This window comes from Chamaea fasciata, unplaced genomic scaffold (assembly GCF_029207755.1).
Source record: "Chamaea fasciata isolate MVZ Bird 193981 ecotype frontalis unplaced genomic scaffold, bChaFas1.0.hap1 SCAF_10, whole genome shotgun sequence".
Lineage (NCBI taxonomy): Eukaryota > Metazoa > Chordata > Aves > Passeriformes > Sylviidae > Chamaea > Chamaea fasciata.
In genome coordinates this window covers 25,363,027-25,379,619 of record NW_027094095.1, presented here as the reverse complement: position 1 = coordinate 25,379,619, position 16,593 = coordinate 25,363,027, and the positions used below count along the sequence as shown (strand labels likewise).

General features: G+C 41.4%; 1 protein-coding gene across 1 annotated transcript in view; it reads left to right on the top strand.

The window, feature by feature from the left end:
- The window catches only part of AGBL4 (AGBL carboxypeptidase 4), an 882,078-nt gene that overhangs the window by 736,174 nt on the left and 129,311 nt on the right, over window positions 1-16,593 (top strand). Inside the window, 1 exon segment of the mRNA XM_066192785.1 lies at window positions 1,236-1,347. Coding sequence (XP_066048882.1) covers window positions 1,236-1,347 — 112 coding nt within the window.

Sequence of the window (16,593 nt, the reverse complement as noted above, 5' to 3'; positions counted from 1 at the left end):
CTTAGGTATATTTTCCTTTCTCTTTGCCAATTAAACCTATATTTTGGATCTTCAGATTCTTAGAATTTTTTGTCAAAGGATAGCACTGCTGGACTGAATCCCTATTGTTTGCATAGGTGTGTTTAAAAGATTAAGGCTGAACAGACATTCTTGTAATAGACATGGGATCAATGAAAGCTCTTCTTTTCCCAAGAAGCTTTAAGGCTTAGCAGTGAGGTTGATTTTTTTGTTTGTTTGTTTTAACTATAGAAGAAGTTGCATCTCTGCCTGGGCTTCTTTTATTTGTGTGGTCTTCCACAGAATTCCTGAGCAAGAATTTACCCAACTCATCCCAAGATTAGCTTGAGATGACAGAGTTCTCTTCCTGCATTTATCAGTAGCCAAAGATTTTCCAGGTGATCTCTGCAGTAGTCAAGGCTCCTGATTTCCTCCTTTTCCTACTTGTGTCACTTCCAGCTTATAAATTTCTTTTTCAAATTTTCAGTTTTAGTGCTCACTCTACCGACAGCCTTCTGAGTTTCACTGGGGCCTCACAAAGAATTTTGATACTACTCTGTGAGGCTGTGAGCAGCAGAATCCAATTCAGAACAGTGTCCTGGGAGGGATCTGAGCCAGGGCAGGAAGGAGAAGCCAAGGTGGCTTCCATGCTCCAACACCTACAGGATTTGATGGCCAATAAGCATTTTATCTTGGTGATTTGGTTGGCTAACTTCTGTGTAGGCAATTGCAGGAGGGGCAGAGACCCAGGCCCCGGGTTAGTAGAACAATGACATTCATGCTTTAAATCCCTTAAGCACAAACTTAATGGCCAACGCTCTGAACAGCCCTGCTGAGTCAAAGCCTGACTGGGGACAAGCTGAAGGTCCAGTTTGGTGGTGAATTGCCCTCACAGCTACAGACCCTCAGCCAGAGAAAAGAGAAGGGAACCTTCGAGGTCAGGCAAGGCTGTTCCAGGGCCAGCCTGCCAAGCTGGGAAAAGGCAAAGGACACAGCTAGCACAGGTCGTGGAGGGGAAGAAGGCTGAAGGACCAAAGCTGTTTCAGTTGATATTCTGCTGGTCACGTTATTTCTGTTGCTGCAGTCTTTCCTCTGGGGAGCATTTGCTTTGTTTCTCCCATGAGAATAACGTTTAACTACTTCAGCTACAGGATATAACCCCAATTCTGCATCTGATCCGAGGAGAGGTTGCAGCCCATCTAAGTCCTTCTGTTTTGTGTGTGTGTGTCTGAATGCAGGTGCTCCCTGATGGGGTTTGATCTGAACCGGCACTGGGCAAATCCCTCTCCGTGGGCTCACCCCACCCTGCACGGAGTGAAGGAGCTCATCATCGACATGTACAACAACCCGGTGAGTGGGGACAGCACCTGCTGAGCCACCCCTTGTGCTGAGGGACCGATCCCCCCACTGCTGGAGATCAGGGAACAGCTGTGCCTTTTGCCACGGGAAGCACCAGAAGTGGAGAAAGCGAGTGAAATGAAGTTCGGTTCAGATTAATGACAAAATAATCCTGGGAGCAGGGCCTGAATTCAGCTGAGCTGCTCTCGTGCTCTGAGCTGGATTCAAAACAGCAGGCCCCTAAAATTGAATTAGGGAATGGCAGTGATGCTTAATCCAGGCCTCTGGCAGTGCTGGCTGTGTGGTGTGCAGTGCAGGAGGGGGAGAATACTTGCAAATATTACATAGACACGCACGCACACACGCTCACTCAGAGAAGCAGAGGTGTTCTTGAAGGTGAAATCTTGGCTAATCAGAGGAGATGGATTGAGGAGAATATGGAGAAGAGGAGTGGGAGGGAGGCAGACAGCTATTGAATGTTTGACATCAAAGAGCAGAAAGATTATTGAATGTGGCACCTAAGAAAAACTGCTGGAAAAAAAATGATGGAGATGAGTAGGAAAAATCACTGCCAAAAAATAAGAGGAGATTTTACAGATTATTATTTTTTTCATTGTGGATTCCTGGTATTTGTCCTTTCTTTTTGCTTCTCACAATGAAGAGGGAATTTGAATCTTTAGGTCCCTGAAGTTTTGCTAATTTTTCCTTTTTTATTTTTTGGGTTTTTTTTTTTTTTTTTTGTTTTTTTTTTTTGTTTTTTGTTTTTTTTTGTTGTTGTTGTTGTGTTTTTGTTTTTGTTTTTGTTTCTGTTTTCTTTTGTGTTTTTTTTTTGTTTCTGTGAAAAAGGACCTGGCTTGCCTTGCTAGTAAAGAAAGAGGATTCTTACCCCTGGCTACAGCATGCGTAGGATAAGACCTCCTTTAATTTAACTCCTGGTTTTCCCAATACATCTTAATTGGACTTTTTATCTTCCAGTAATACCTGTACAGATGAGGTTTTATGTACAAGGAAGATAGTTTAATAGATGAGATCCTAACATATGGACTGGAATCCAATTGCATGAAAAATATTTTCTTAGACTGCTAATTGTTTGGCACAGAATTTGTCTTTCTAGTCAGATTTTTCAGCACTTTGCACTGTGCATTGTGCCTCTGACCAAGGCTCCTAAGCTCCATTAAAGTGATGATGATAATGATGGAAAGGCACAGAAAAGACCTTTGGAGCCAGCCTGGTCTTTTCTCTGTCTTCTACCCCCAAAAACAAGACAGTTTTCCTTCTAGATGATGGAGAGAGCATGCAGACTGCTTTGAGAAGAGTTTTTTTCCAAGAATGAAGAGGTCTTTAAACATTACAAGAAAGTTGGGTGTAGGGAAATGCTTGTAGCCAGTAAGGCAACAAATCCTGGCCCTATTTAAAGTCACTGTCAGTAAAGTAAAGCTATTCTTGGAGGTAGAGGGAAGTTCTTTTCAGCTCCATCCCATTCTAAGGAAGCTTTGAAAATTCTGGTAGCTTCCAGCTGTCCTATGTGTGAAGAATGAATTAATTTGCTTTGGTGGCTAAAATGAAAAATCAGAAGAACTGTTTGGTGAGACCTGGTCTGAAATGGAAACCTTTTTTTTTTTCCTCCATCTTTCTGTCTCCCACTCTACCTAGTGATCAACCTGAGATGAACCAGTTACAGCCCATTTCTTTCTGAGGGGGAGAAAAGGGAGCATTTAACACATGTAACATTTCATTTTCAAGGTTATTTAATTTTTTAAAATATTTTTAAGATTTTTTTTTAATAAAGAACCAGAAAAGTTCAGGTTGTTCTTCAGAATTCCGTTTCTTGGTGGATTAACTACCCACCAAAAAAGCTTCTTGTCTGGCTTGATCATCCCTTTGTCATCACCAGCCTTTCTGGCAGTTTCAGGGATGCTCAGCCATGCAGTGCAGTATGTGGGATTACTGTTATTTTCAGGCAATACCAGATTCTTAGTCCCTCTGAACCCAGTAATATTGGTATGAAAAGACCATATCCAAAGTGCTGGAAAAAAGGGAATGTAGGACTGTCCATGCACTCTCCTGCTTTAGCAGTGACTGTTTTATTAAGTTATGACAGAGTGCCAGAGTAAAACCTTCTTTGAATCCCTTCAGGCAGCTAAAAATTTTAGGTGCTTTCCAGGGGCCAAGTGTTACCTTCAGATGACTAATACATGATAGATGGCTGGCTGCATGCACAGGTGACCTGCTGCAGGAGGGCTGGTGTCAAACTGTGTCACATCAGGCATTTTGCATTTGAACATGTCTGGCCTGCCACCTTCCTCCTCACCTGAAGTCTTCCCACACTGGGGAATATGAAGTGAAATAAAATGCAAAACTCTGTTCCCTGAGAAATTATGTAATAAAAAAGTAACCTTCATCCCTCCCATTGCAGACAAGTTCTGCTATGAAGGGCTGTCCACAGAAGAACTATATTGTTTAAAGCCAGAGCAAGTTTGGCTTCGTGTTGCCATTGCAGAACAGCTCAGTGCAGGACTTTTAGATGTATTCATTCCCTTAAATCACTTAAGGAAAATTAGCTGCCATAAGACCATAAAACCATGTTTTAAATATTGCTGCATAGGAGGATTTTTCTTCTGCTCTGCAGTATGGGAGATAAGCTCTTTCCTTTGAAAAAAAGTTCATTCTGGAGCAGGGAGGATGAGTGACACAGAAATAAGTGAAGTGGGTATGAGGCACACACACAATGCCACAGCTACACTGATTCCAGCACTGAGTGTTCCAAGGCTGAGTGTTTGCTGTAGCTACTGTATAAAAATAATCCAAAGCACTGTTCTCCTGGGCTTTACAAAGTGTGCTTATTTCATTTAATTTTATTTTTAAAGTGTTTCAGGTTCTGTAACGACCATATCATCCTTAGGAAGGAATGGATGGGTCAAGAAATGAGAGAACAATAGGAAGCTTTTGATCTCCATGCGACTGCTTTTGAAACAGTAACTCTGATGATCAATGTCATTATGTTGACCTACACGGAGAGAGGGGAGATTCTCAGCTCTTTCTAGTGGTATCAGTCTTGCAGATGAGGCTGAAGTGACAGTCTCCTCTAGATCATGTGCTGTCGGCTGGGGATATTTCTGTTCCCAAGTACCTTTCCCTGCCCACGTGTGAGCCAGCAATGTCTTCCCACCACTCCACCAGATGACACCTATTGATGGTTTCCCAGCCTGTGCTGGAGCAGGTAGCAGAATTATCTCAGAACATGCAGGTATTGTTTAAACCAACCCAGCTGACTCTTGTTTGGAGCATGTTAAATCATGTTCATATGGGCCATTCCAGCACTCTTTAGAACAGATTTAGTGAGTGCACTCAGGTCATGTGTTCACTGTCAGCTCAGCCCCCTTGATTAGAGCATTGTGATACGACCTTTACTCACAGGGGCTCGTGCTATTCTCCCATCTAGACCCCTGCCTCCTCCAAATGGAAAACTCCCACATACTAAGCAGATACTCAGTGTTTTGTTTCACCTACAGTGTTCATTGTTCAGCCTTGTCCTGTGTTCACTGTGTACTGTGCAGATCCTGCTCTGAGGATAGAACTAATAATCTCCTCACAGGCTCTTTTTTTCTGCTCATTGCTATACTCTGGGAGCATTGCAGAAGTGTGGATTATTTTGGGGGGGGGGAACCCCTGTGAGAGACATGTGTTTACTCGTGTGGCTGGGAAACAGTTGTGATCACACCTACTCATTTGATGGTTTAAGATGCCTGGAATCAGATTTGTTTTGTGTCATTCAGCAAAGATTGACACCTTCACTGTCTTGGTCCTACCCTTTGTTTCTGCAGGGAAGGTTGGGGTAGACTATTTCTGTCATTGGGTTTTCCTAGGAGACCAGGAATAGGCAGTGACTGACCACTTGGGATGAATCTGTTTCAAGTTATTTGCTCCTCCCAAGTGAAAATGCAGGCATGGGATTCAGGACTCCCAGGCACTTTCACTGCAACCCTGGACTTTCTTCCATGTTTCTTCTGTTCTGCCTGTTTTCCACCGCCTGTTGAATTGGAACTGGAGTCCTACAAGCAAATGATTCCTTTGCTAGATGCTGTTCACCTTGTGCCCTAAGTGAGCTGGAGACCTGTCCAAAACAAAAAAAACCTACTTCCCTGGGATGTGCTCCTTAATTATCATCTCCTTCTTCATGCCCACATAGACTACAATTTAAATTTTTTCTGCATAATTGACTTTTCTGTATCCATTCCTGACTTTGGAGTGCTTGATGTTGCAGCCCTTGAATACTTTTAATAGTGTTCTGGGTGGAAGTTTTCACTGATTCAATGCAAAATGAAAGCCCCAGCATGCTAAACTCTGAGTCATCTGCCGGGCTGGAACCTTTAGATCCACCACACAGACATCTGCCACAAGGGCTGATGAATTAGCTGACAGAGGATGGCAATCTGCTATTGCTGTGGACAGGAAAGAGGGAGGGAAGGAGCCCGTAGGCTTCAGGGGTATCTGCTGACAGCAGCATTACTAATAAGATAGGATGAGTAAACATAATAGTGCAGGCATGGGTAGGGGTGGTGTTTAAAGGTGAATGACACCTTTTATGTCTTTGAGAAGGTTTTTTTAAGATCCCATCTGCAGGCTCAGACTTGAACAAAATCATTATTTTCCATTCTTCCTGTCTCTGAGGAGGCCTAGCTTTTGATCCAGGTAGGCTTGAGTGGGCAAGCAGAAAGTATACAGGGGAATTAGCCTGGTAAGTCAATGTAACAGGATTCTTCAGCAGATGATTGTGTTCCTCTTCAGAAAGAGAATATATTTGCTTTCTTCCAAAGTTACTGAACATACAGTTGTCTGGATCTCTGTTATCACCTCTCCCCAGGCCCTTCTTTAGAGACCCATCAGTCTCTAAAGAAGGGCCTGGGGAGGGGTGATAACACAGATCCATGGAGGGGTGGATGGCTCCCCCCAGAACATCCTGCACCTCACTGCTGCAGGAAGACAGCAGAGAGAGCTTGTGTTTTGGGGGAAAAGGCCTGATTTTGAGTTCCAGCTTGTGGCTGATAAGCCCTGATAACAGCAAACAGGTAAGGGTGAAGGTTGGGTGGTGCATGAAGCAGGTGAGCTCCCAGATGAAGGGAAACACGTTGCGTCCCTCCTCTGTAACTCCTTAGAGCTGACGGTCCTGTCCAGCCAGGTGGTTTCTCTAGGTTTCCCCATTGCCAAGGAGCACAGTCTCTTTCCTCTGCTGTGCTCACAGACTTCCTTTCCATTGCCTGTTTCTGCCATTCTGGTTCTGTGTTTTCGGTGCTGTCAGGAGGTTGCAGGTGCTCTTACCACTCCAGACCGCTTCCCAGCTCTTTCTAGGATGCAGTTTGGATGTTGATGTTGATGAAGTCCCTCCATCACTGCCCCTCTTTGTGCTGCTGTGTTTCAAACACTGTTTAGACTACCCACTCCCAATGCTATTGTTCAGCTGACACCTTTTCTAGGCCTCCAGTAGCACCATTTAGAGTGTACTGTCAAGTAGAGGAATTGTGACTGTGCAGGACCCATGGTCCAAGTGTGGTGTTGTGAGACTGCTCCACATGCAGCACATCCAAACCCCTACTTTCTCCCTTATCCTCAACTTTCGCAGTGAAACAAATCAGGATTTCTTTTTCTCTTATCCCTGACATACTTTGAGAGAAGCATTCTGGTTTTTATGCAAAACTAAGTCACAAAATATAGACTTAGAGTTCTGCAATGATACTTTGCAGGTTGCGACTATCCCCAATGGCAGCATTGCTTCAGTGACCTCACATCCTCACTTGGGCAGTGCCACATTCTTCACCAGACACCTCCACATTTAGAAAATTGCAGCTGGTCTCCGAGATGCATGTGCTGTGCTGAAGAGTGACATAAATTTTATTTTTGTCAGTCCTGTAAAGTGTGTCAATCTTAGAGGCTCTGCTTCCACTCATCTCGTGAAACGGTGTTGTTAGTATTACCATCAATGTGATACTGGATAGTTGACAAGTATAACAACAGATTTTACAAGGCTTTCACATCAAAACTGTACATTTAGGCTTCTTATGCTATAAGCCCTCAGGTAGCATTTTCTAATCTAACATTTGAATGACTGCAAGCAATTGTTTTCTCTTCAAAAATTCTTTTTCTTCATCATCTCCGCTGCTCCTGTTATAAATTGGAGCAGCAAAATGGAAAATATTTCACTGGAAATTTATAAGCTTATTCTCATTCTAGCTGAAGCCAGTTTGGATGTTAATAAATGTTTGGAAGGGCTGTGGGTTGGGGTTTGGTGTTGCTCAGAACTCACTTGGAGCCAAACAGATCAGCTGGGGTCTGCATCATCTGGAGTGAGGAGTCAGAGCAGATTAACACAGGGTAATGAGATCTGTAGCATCACACACTACCTGGCTCCATTTGCTGTTAGCCGAGTTCTTGCACTTCTTTCCCCTGCTGAACAACTCCATAATAGTGAATAATCATTTTTAGTTTAATATTGAATTTTAATAACCCACTGGGAAGTGGTGCTTAGAGAGTCCCTCAGACATCCTGGGCTGTCGTTTGTATCTGATGGTTTTCACTCCAACATCAAAACAGCCACTGCCAGGCATCATCTTTTGCCAGCAATCCTCAGGATAATATAGTACATGTTACTCTGAGTTCTTCTTAGGCAGCACGGCCAACATGCTGCCTCTTCTTTCTCTCCTCCTGTAACTAGAAGAGGGATCACCTCTGCTCATGCAGTATGTTTTCAGCTGTGACAGCCCTGTGGCCACTTGCTATGGCAATGTTCATGTTTGTGTCACTCTGCTGATATTCTAGAAGTGCCCTGGACCACTTCTCTTCTGCAAGTCCCTGTTAACTGAAGCGTAATTTTCAGTATTTTGAAAATAACATCCTTATTTCAGTTTTCTGTTGAGCTGTAGTAAGGACAGTAGTAGTAGTAGTAAGTAGTAGTAACCCTTCTCTCAGTGCTGTAATTTAGCAGTGTGATGTACCCATCATTGTCTATTCCATAGCTTGTGCTGAGGATTTTGACTCTATTTCACACCTTCTTTTTGGACCAGCATAATCAGAATTACTAATGCTCTAGCTAGTGTTTGTCACCCTGATTTTTCAGCCTTCTGATAGTTTGCATTTTCTACTGGAGCTTTCTCACACTTGTAACAAAAACAAAGACTGATATTTTGTAAATACTACATTCCTTCCAGAGGGAAGGACAAGTTGATGGACTCCTGGTTTGACCATGGGAGTCAGAGAAGTGTTAACCTCGTCCCCCAATCCCTGATCAAATTCCAAAGACTATATAAGTCAAGATCCCAAAAATAAAGTTCCTTCTTTCTCATCTCACATCCTGATGGGTGAGTGTGGTTCTTTTCGTGTCCTCTAGTGACAAACATTCTACTTCATACAGGCTGTTTAATGGTATTGCCATGAAACTCTTCTCATTGTTAAATAAGGATAAATTTGGTATCTGCTGACAGAAGCAAAGGTGGTAGGCAAGAGCAGTTTGTTAGCTATGGCATTTTCTGATAAGCAATCTTCTGAGAGCAACAGTTCAGAGGAACTCCTCAGTTCTTTTCATGCAATTTTAACAATTCTACTTCCTGGAGTAAGCATTCTCTCTCATTAACATAGTTATATGTTCTGTGTTTGTATCTGGCGAAACAGCTTCTGATCTTAGCAACTTTCTTCCCATAGTCCTTTAAACACACACAATATTCAAAGAAACTTGCAAATTGCAGGGCTGGTTTTACACTAGAACAGATTATTTGCAGGAGATGCTGAATCTTTGCCACTGGATGGTTTTATGACAGGTATTTATTGGAAAGAGGTTTAGATGGAGTTAATTCCCTTTTGAGGCAGTTGAATACATTCAATAAACACTACAGATTTCCTTCTCATCTCCAATTAATCTATGATTTCTGTCCCTCCCCTTTGATTTGTTTTTAACACGTAAACCTTCATATATATAAATGTATATATAAAAGTGAATATATAATTTCTCTGGTAACTTTTAGGAATCATTGACACCGTTAGATGAAGTTCCACCTTAAACTATGAACTGCTTATTTAAGTGATAGTCAAGGAAGCAAGTGCTATTCAGGCCAACCAGTGCTAATAGTCTTATTTTTTGCTAAGTAAAATTTATATTTTGAAATTATAAATCACATTTCTTCTAAACTAGAAAGGCTTTTTGGCTGGTTTTGTTTTGTTTTGATTACACTTGCATGTTCACAATCTAGCTCTGGATGATGCTCCACTGTATTTTTGTCAAATACTCCAGACTTTCTGGGAAACAAGTCTGAAATGTGTCTACAGCTACCACATTTCTCTCTGTTTGTACTCAGTCATTGTGCTAATCATATCACAGTGCTAATCTCTGACACAAGTTGTGGTTTCTTTGGTTGACTGGGGGATTTTTTTTGCTATTCCTTTTGGTAATGTTTTTATCTAGAACAGGAATAGTTTCGAGTAAAACCAACACAAAGAGGAATGAAACATTTTAAGCCCAGAGACTAAAGTTTTCTTTTTTTCAACACCACAGTGGCCAGTTTTCATTTGTGCCTGACACTTCTAAGCTGTTGTTCTCCGTGATACTCAGACAGCTGCATGAAGCACTGCAGACAGATTAGTGTGTGGTTCACTGTCATATTTCTAGATAAGTGTCCCTTTACTCAACTCTGATATTTTCACAGACTTAATTCTTGCATACCGTGGCGTGGGGTGTCTGTGTGTGGGACCATCTGGTGCTCAACATCTGAACCAGTTTGGGTTTTTTTCAGGAGTTTGCCATTCTGAGGAATCTCTGTGCTGCTGCTTTTTGTTTGGGGCAGGCATGTTAGTTCTGACCTCCACTTTGCAGTGATCTACTGTACACCTTATCTTTTCTTCCAGGTGTTTTATTGCTATTACATGGAACTTATGTTGTTTCTTTCTTAGTTTTAGCTCAGCATCTCAGTCTCTTTCCACAGCTCTTTAGGGCCTTTAGTCAAACTCCTCTCTTTTACCTTGGATCAAAATATTATCCATCAAAGCTTTAGTATCCTCTCTACCATCAAAACATGGTTGTATTTTCCTGGGATGTGCCTAGGGGGCTGAACACAACTCAAATATCCCTTTGTGGAAATAGAGTCTCCTAAAATAGTTTTTTGAAGATGTACAGCCATGTTCTCTATTTTTCTGGGGGCATCTGCCAGCACCCTGCTGATGAATCAGAGCCGTCTCTTCAAAGAATTTACCCCTTGCCAATGGAGGAAAATATTCCCTTTATATAATACACATTTTTTTTCTTGGACTGAGTGTACAAGAGGGGTTCAGTATGGATTCTTTTCTCCTTCTCTTGAATATTCTCTCTGCTTATATATTCTGTAATTCTTACAGGTGTGATGTTATCGAATTCCTCTTATCATCTGCATTGGGGAGAGAGGGGTTTGGACTTTTTAATTTTAAGTAACATTGACCAGGGAGTGGCTAATGTTCAGTGCTGCATTGAGAGTTTCCTCAAGTCTGGGAGATATCATTAAGCTCCTCCTCAGTAATTCTGGTTTCATGTTTCTCCTCCCCTTCTCAGGTTTTCAGCGAGACACAAGAGTTTGAGATTTTTTTTTTTTTTAGCCACTTATGAAAAGCTCCCCCTTCGTGTCTGCTCCTTCCCCAAGTGCTTCTATAAAGTGGGTCAGAGTCAAGGTCACTGACGAGTCTGCTTCAGTGCTTGCATTTGAACTGCTGAGCACTGAGGAGAATGAGCTCCTGCACAATACAACACTCAATTCCAGCTGCCTCTTGCCAGAGCTTCTTAGAGTCAGGGCTTCTCACAGGATGCAAGTGGAAATGCCTGGAATGAGCTGATCCATTTTACTTTTCCCACTTCAGAAGGTGTTGGGACCATGCCCTTTGTTCAATTTTCCTGGGATTGCATTTGCCTTTTAAGACGCAGGGGCAAAGTCACTGCCAGGGCTTTTTTATTTAATACAAAAGAGCTCTTAGTATTCAAAAATGATTTAGAGACAGCTGGCCAAGTGTTTGACCTAACTATGTCTGTTCATGCTATTCTACTGGTGCAAGATAGCAGTAATAGAGCCAGTGGACAATTAGCCCAATGTATGCAATGAAGATGGGTAAAGTGAAACGCTGATTTTAAATGAGAATATTGACATAATAGCATCTCAATCAGGGAGCACTGGAATAGCAGCATAAAATTATACACTAATAACAGAGGAAACCAAGCCAGCAGAGGAGTGACATTATAGTTCAAAGAAAGATCAGAAGCAAAAAAGAAAGAAAGAAAAAAAAAAAAAAAAGGAGTGGAATTGTATCAACAAGTACTGAAAAATCCCACAACCTCAGTGCATTAAAATTTCATGCCAAAATGGGATGGTAGCACTAAGCATCTTTAGTCATGCTCAGAATTACCACAGAAGCAATGAGGAGTCAAAGAATGTAATGACAGAGCCTGATTAAGGGTCATGAATAAAGTTGATATAGAAACCACATTTATACACTTTAAAAATGACATCTTCTGGAAGCAAGAAATCAAAGACCCTGAAAGAGAAGAGCTTTTTTATTGTTTATTTATCCCTTAGTAAGGATTAAGTCTTGATTGAAGATATACCTGCCATAGAAACATTCCATAACAATAGATATAAACACGGTCAAATTCATCATTTCCGGTGGAATATGAAAACCAAAAAGACCTTAGAATGGCACATACTTCTGAAAGGGGGCCAACATAAAATGGAAAATAAATCTAAAAGCAGTAGCTAAAAGGGCAAAACAGAACAAAATAAGACTTTGGGGTGACGTGGCAGCTATCGAAAATCATCATTTTAGGATGCGTCTTTGCAGCTTTGCCATTAGAGGGTAAGAGTGTTACCTACCCCTATTTGCAAAACTCCACAACTCTATAAAAGGTTGCATGAGAAGTTAGCAAAGGGGATTATTAGGCTGAAGAAGGTCATTAGCATCAAAGGACACACTTTGAAGTCTTGCCCAAATGAACTAAGGAGAAAAAGGACCCTGGTACACTCTGGCAAGTTAAATGCAAACCCATAATAATAGCGGACAAAAACAATTTTGAAGAATAACTTGCTAAAGGCATAAAAACTAATAATAAAAACTTTTTCAAACACATCAGAGGCAAGAAGCCTGCCTGGAGGTCTATGAGGTTGATAGATGATCAAGATGTAAAAGAAGTGCTCAAGGAAAATAAGGTCCTTGCAGAAAAGCTAAATGAGTTATTTGCTTTGGTGTTCACAGTGAGGAGCCTAAAGGGAATTCCCAAATTAGAGCTGCTCTTTATGGGGGACAAGTCAGATAACATGGATAACAGTGGTTTAATGGGAGCTTTCCTTTTTGAAAGCAGAATTAATACATGTGCTAGCCTTTTTGGGGGAGTTTGACGAGCACGAAGAGAAAGCCAATCAACCTGTTGCCTATTTTGAATTTCTGAAAAGCACAGGCAAATTTCTAACCAAATGATTTTAAAGACGTGAAGAATCCGAGTGGTCTTGGATGATACAAACTTTTTTGAGCACATTTATGCTTTTACTTGCATTGTTTCCTTAAATATCCTGTGCTGCCCACATCCAGGGATGTCCACATGGCTGTTCCTTGATGAGCCTGTGCATGGCAAAGAAAAAACACAGCTCCTGCTACTGCTCCCTGACAGCCTCTTGTACTGTTCCTGATTAAAGTAGAAGGGGTGGCTGTTTGATGGCTGGATTGGCACTATCAGGTTTGTGCACAACCAATAAGTGTTGGTTCTGCCTAAAAGAGAGCTCTGTTCCGTCCTGTGTACCTCTGCATTGCTGTAAGTCTGGTGCTTGGGGACATCTGAATCTTAGTGGAGTTGTTTTGCGGTGCCATACAAAAAAAAAAAAAAAAAAAAAAAAAAAGAAAAAGAAAAAAAAAAGTGAAACTGTGTTGTGATGGGAAACGTCTACATACTATATGATTTCCTTGGATAAAAGATCATTATCCTCAGGGGAGGCCATTATATTGTCTTTATGACAATATGCAGAGGTATAGGATAGGTCCACTGATTTCCTGGCATTTGCCATTCCAAAGTAGTAATCCCAGATAATCCCGCAGACAGGATTCTCCACTGCTTATTTCCAGCTTGTGCCTGGTTTATTGTGTCAACCAGAGCCCATGCCTGAGAACAGGAATCCTGTGAGAAAAACAGAGCCACTGCCTAACAGCTGAAAGGAAGGTAACTAATGGATCCAGTGGGGATGTTTAGGCAGATAGGCTTTAGTTACAGAGTGGGTGACTAGAGCTGAACGAATAATGCTGTTTCCCTTCTGCAAAGTATAATAGATATCCTTTGTGATTTCAAGTTGCCAGGACCTTTTCCTTTTGCAAACTTGTCCTATGAGGATTATAATGAAGAAGAGCTGCTTCCAGAGTTGTTATTTTCCTCAAAAACTGCTCTTTTAGTTCCACAGGCGTCAAAAAATAGCTTAATGCTGGTAACATTACTAGCTGGCTTTTGCAGGCAGCAACCCTGTAGTTTTGCATATGTTTTCTTGATCTAGAGCCCAGTTTAAGCTGTTGAATGGGGTCTGTGTCTCTAATGTTCCCTAAGTGCAATTATGAAAAGAAATTGCTTATTTGAATCATTAATCAGTCTCTGGATGGCTGCAAGTTCTTATATTTCATGGCTGGTTTCCATGATGTATGTGACCTATTCATAGTGTTGCTCAAGCTGCATTGGAACAAGACTTAATTCCTGTTCTTGTTAAAGCTTTTTTGCTGACTTCCTTCACTAGTTTATGCTTAGAAACTCTCCCACACCCAGAGGACCACTATATGCAAACCTGCTGGAAAGGCTCCTCAGACAAGAAAACTGAATTAGTAGCTTAAATCTTTCAAGTTAGTGTTACATGACAGATCGATGTTTCCTATGTGGATGCATTCAGTCATCTCTTCAGAATCTGATTACTGTATGCCTTGTGAAAAATCCAATTAAAATTAATGTATTAATTAACAGAAGTTTAATTTCCTTCTTGTCAGGAGATACATCACGATGTTGGAATTTTACCACATCAAAGTTAGCAATAGTCCCCATCTTTAAAGTATTTTGAAAGCTTCTACTTGCTGTCTTCTGCAGTGCTGACACCAGTGGATCAATAGGTTTTTAAAAGCAGACAGGAATCACCGTGATAATCTAGTCTGACTTACAAAGTACTAAATATCATCCATCATGGTTTTCCTAAATGGGCATCAAAGTCTGAGTTTCCCCAACTTATGGTGGCTTAGCTGTAGAGAAAATGACTGATCTAAAAGAGCTTAGAGGATTTATCTCACAAGAGCATCTGGAATATCAAATCTTTCTCCAAATATCTTCAAAACTCCATTCCTGTGCTGGTAAGGTGGTTTTCTTTAAAAGAATTCTTTTCTTAAAAAAAAAAAAAAAAAAAAAAAACAAAAAAAAACCCTAAAAAAAAGTATTTCTTTTTCTCTTCAGAACATCTACCTTCTGGGAACTGACATATAGGAAACTGCAGTGTAGAGCTGGATTACTGAGCTGGGTCATTTCGATGGCCTGAACTGCAGAATCTGACCATACTTTATGTGATAAATCTGCCTGACGTGCTGAAAGCCAGGGCATACTCCAACGTGTGAGCTGCCTCCTTCATTTCTGTGGGGCTTGTTCCAGAGTGACTCCTCTAGAGACAGTGCTGATAATTATTTCATTATTTCTCAAGACATAGGTAGGATCACATTACGAAGACTGATAATCCTTGATTCACATAAATGTACATCTGGGAGATACAGAGAGTTGCTTGAGCATAAAAGAAAAATTTCAGTTAACACACGCCATGGAGCGTATGAGGAGGGAGGAAAAATCAACAATGTGTTTGATACTGCTGAAAAGGGAGCTCAGCAAAATAATGTGCATGCCGAGCTTGTAAAAGCAGTGCAGCTTTGCTCCCTCCTTCTTCCTGGTGTTTGTGTCTGATTTATAGAATCACAGGACACTTAGGTTTGGGAAGGACCTCCAGAGATCATCCAAGGAGAGTCACCTGGAACAGGTTGCACAGGAACATGTCCAGGTGGGTTTGTAATGTCTCCAGAGAGGGAAATCCATAACCTCCCTGGGCAGCCTGTCCCAGTGCTTGCCCAGCTCAGTGTGCAGAATTTCTTCTTCGTGTTCAGGCTGACACCACTGGCCCTCCTTGGCTGCAAGGACACTGCCAGCTCATGGTCAAGGTAGAAAATAACCCTTTATATGTGAATTTAATGAGGTTTTTTTGGTAGTTTTGGTGCTTTTGCCCTATTAACAACACTGCATAATACGTAATGCTATTAGTATTGTCATGTGATTTTGTTAAATTGGTTGTTGCTTTAAATCTTTTTATTTATGGGCTGTCCCCTGAAAGTTCTGTTTTTAACTGTGAGAATATCTTGCATTTAGGTTTTGATTTTCAATAACACCCTCTGAAATAGGATCCTGTCCTGTCTCATTGTATCTTGAAGACAAACCTCCAAAGTTTAAATGCAAGTTAGGAATCAGTTTATGCCCTACTGAAATGTGGTCACCTCTGGAAAAGACCCCATCAGCAGAGCATTATTTGAAGGCTGTTTACTTAGATGTACATCAAGAAAAATCTATTTCTGTTCTCCGTCCAGCTAACTACTGTTTTGTATTTTTTGAAAATAAACTGCCTTCATCTCAGTATTGGTCTTCTGCTAGGGAATTTGTGGTGGTTTATGACTTCCCCCAAAAAGGATATTCACTGTAGAGTTAAATCTCAGCAGGAGTAGATTTAATCCTCCCTGATGACTTGTAGTCTATGGAAACGTTATTGCCTGTGCTTGGTTGGTGAGTCTGCCCTTCAGGAACTGGATGTTCTCCTCTTGCTGCAGTTAACTCATGCAATAGAGACAGCTTTTTATTCTGTTTATGTCCCTTGATAATGGCTGTATTGATCTGGCCTGATGTAAGCAAAGGTTCACAGTTCGCCCAATGTTGCTAAGGGTACCAGACTATTGCTGCCACCAGCAGACACATTCCATCATCCCTCAGCCTCGGTGTGTGAAAGCTGGAGCAGCAGGATGCCACATGTTGGTGACTCAGGAAAATGGCATGTGTCAGAATCTGGCATATGTCAGACTTGGATGCTGCTAAAATTAGAGTGTATTTTTTTGTCATTTTTGTTTTGGCTGCCAAGCAATGCAGGAACGTTTAAAGGTTAGCCTAATTTTCACTTGTTTGGAAACATTAGTCACAATGACAAGGGTGTGCAAAACCACCTATGC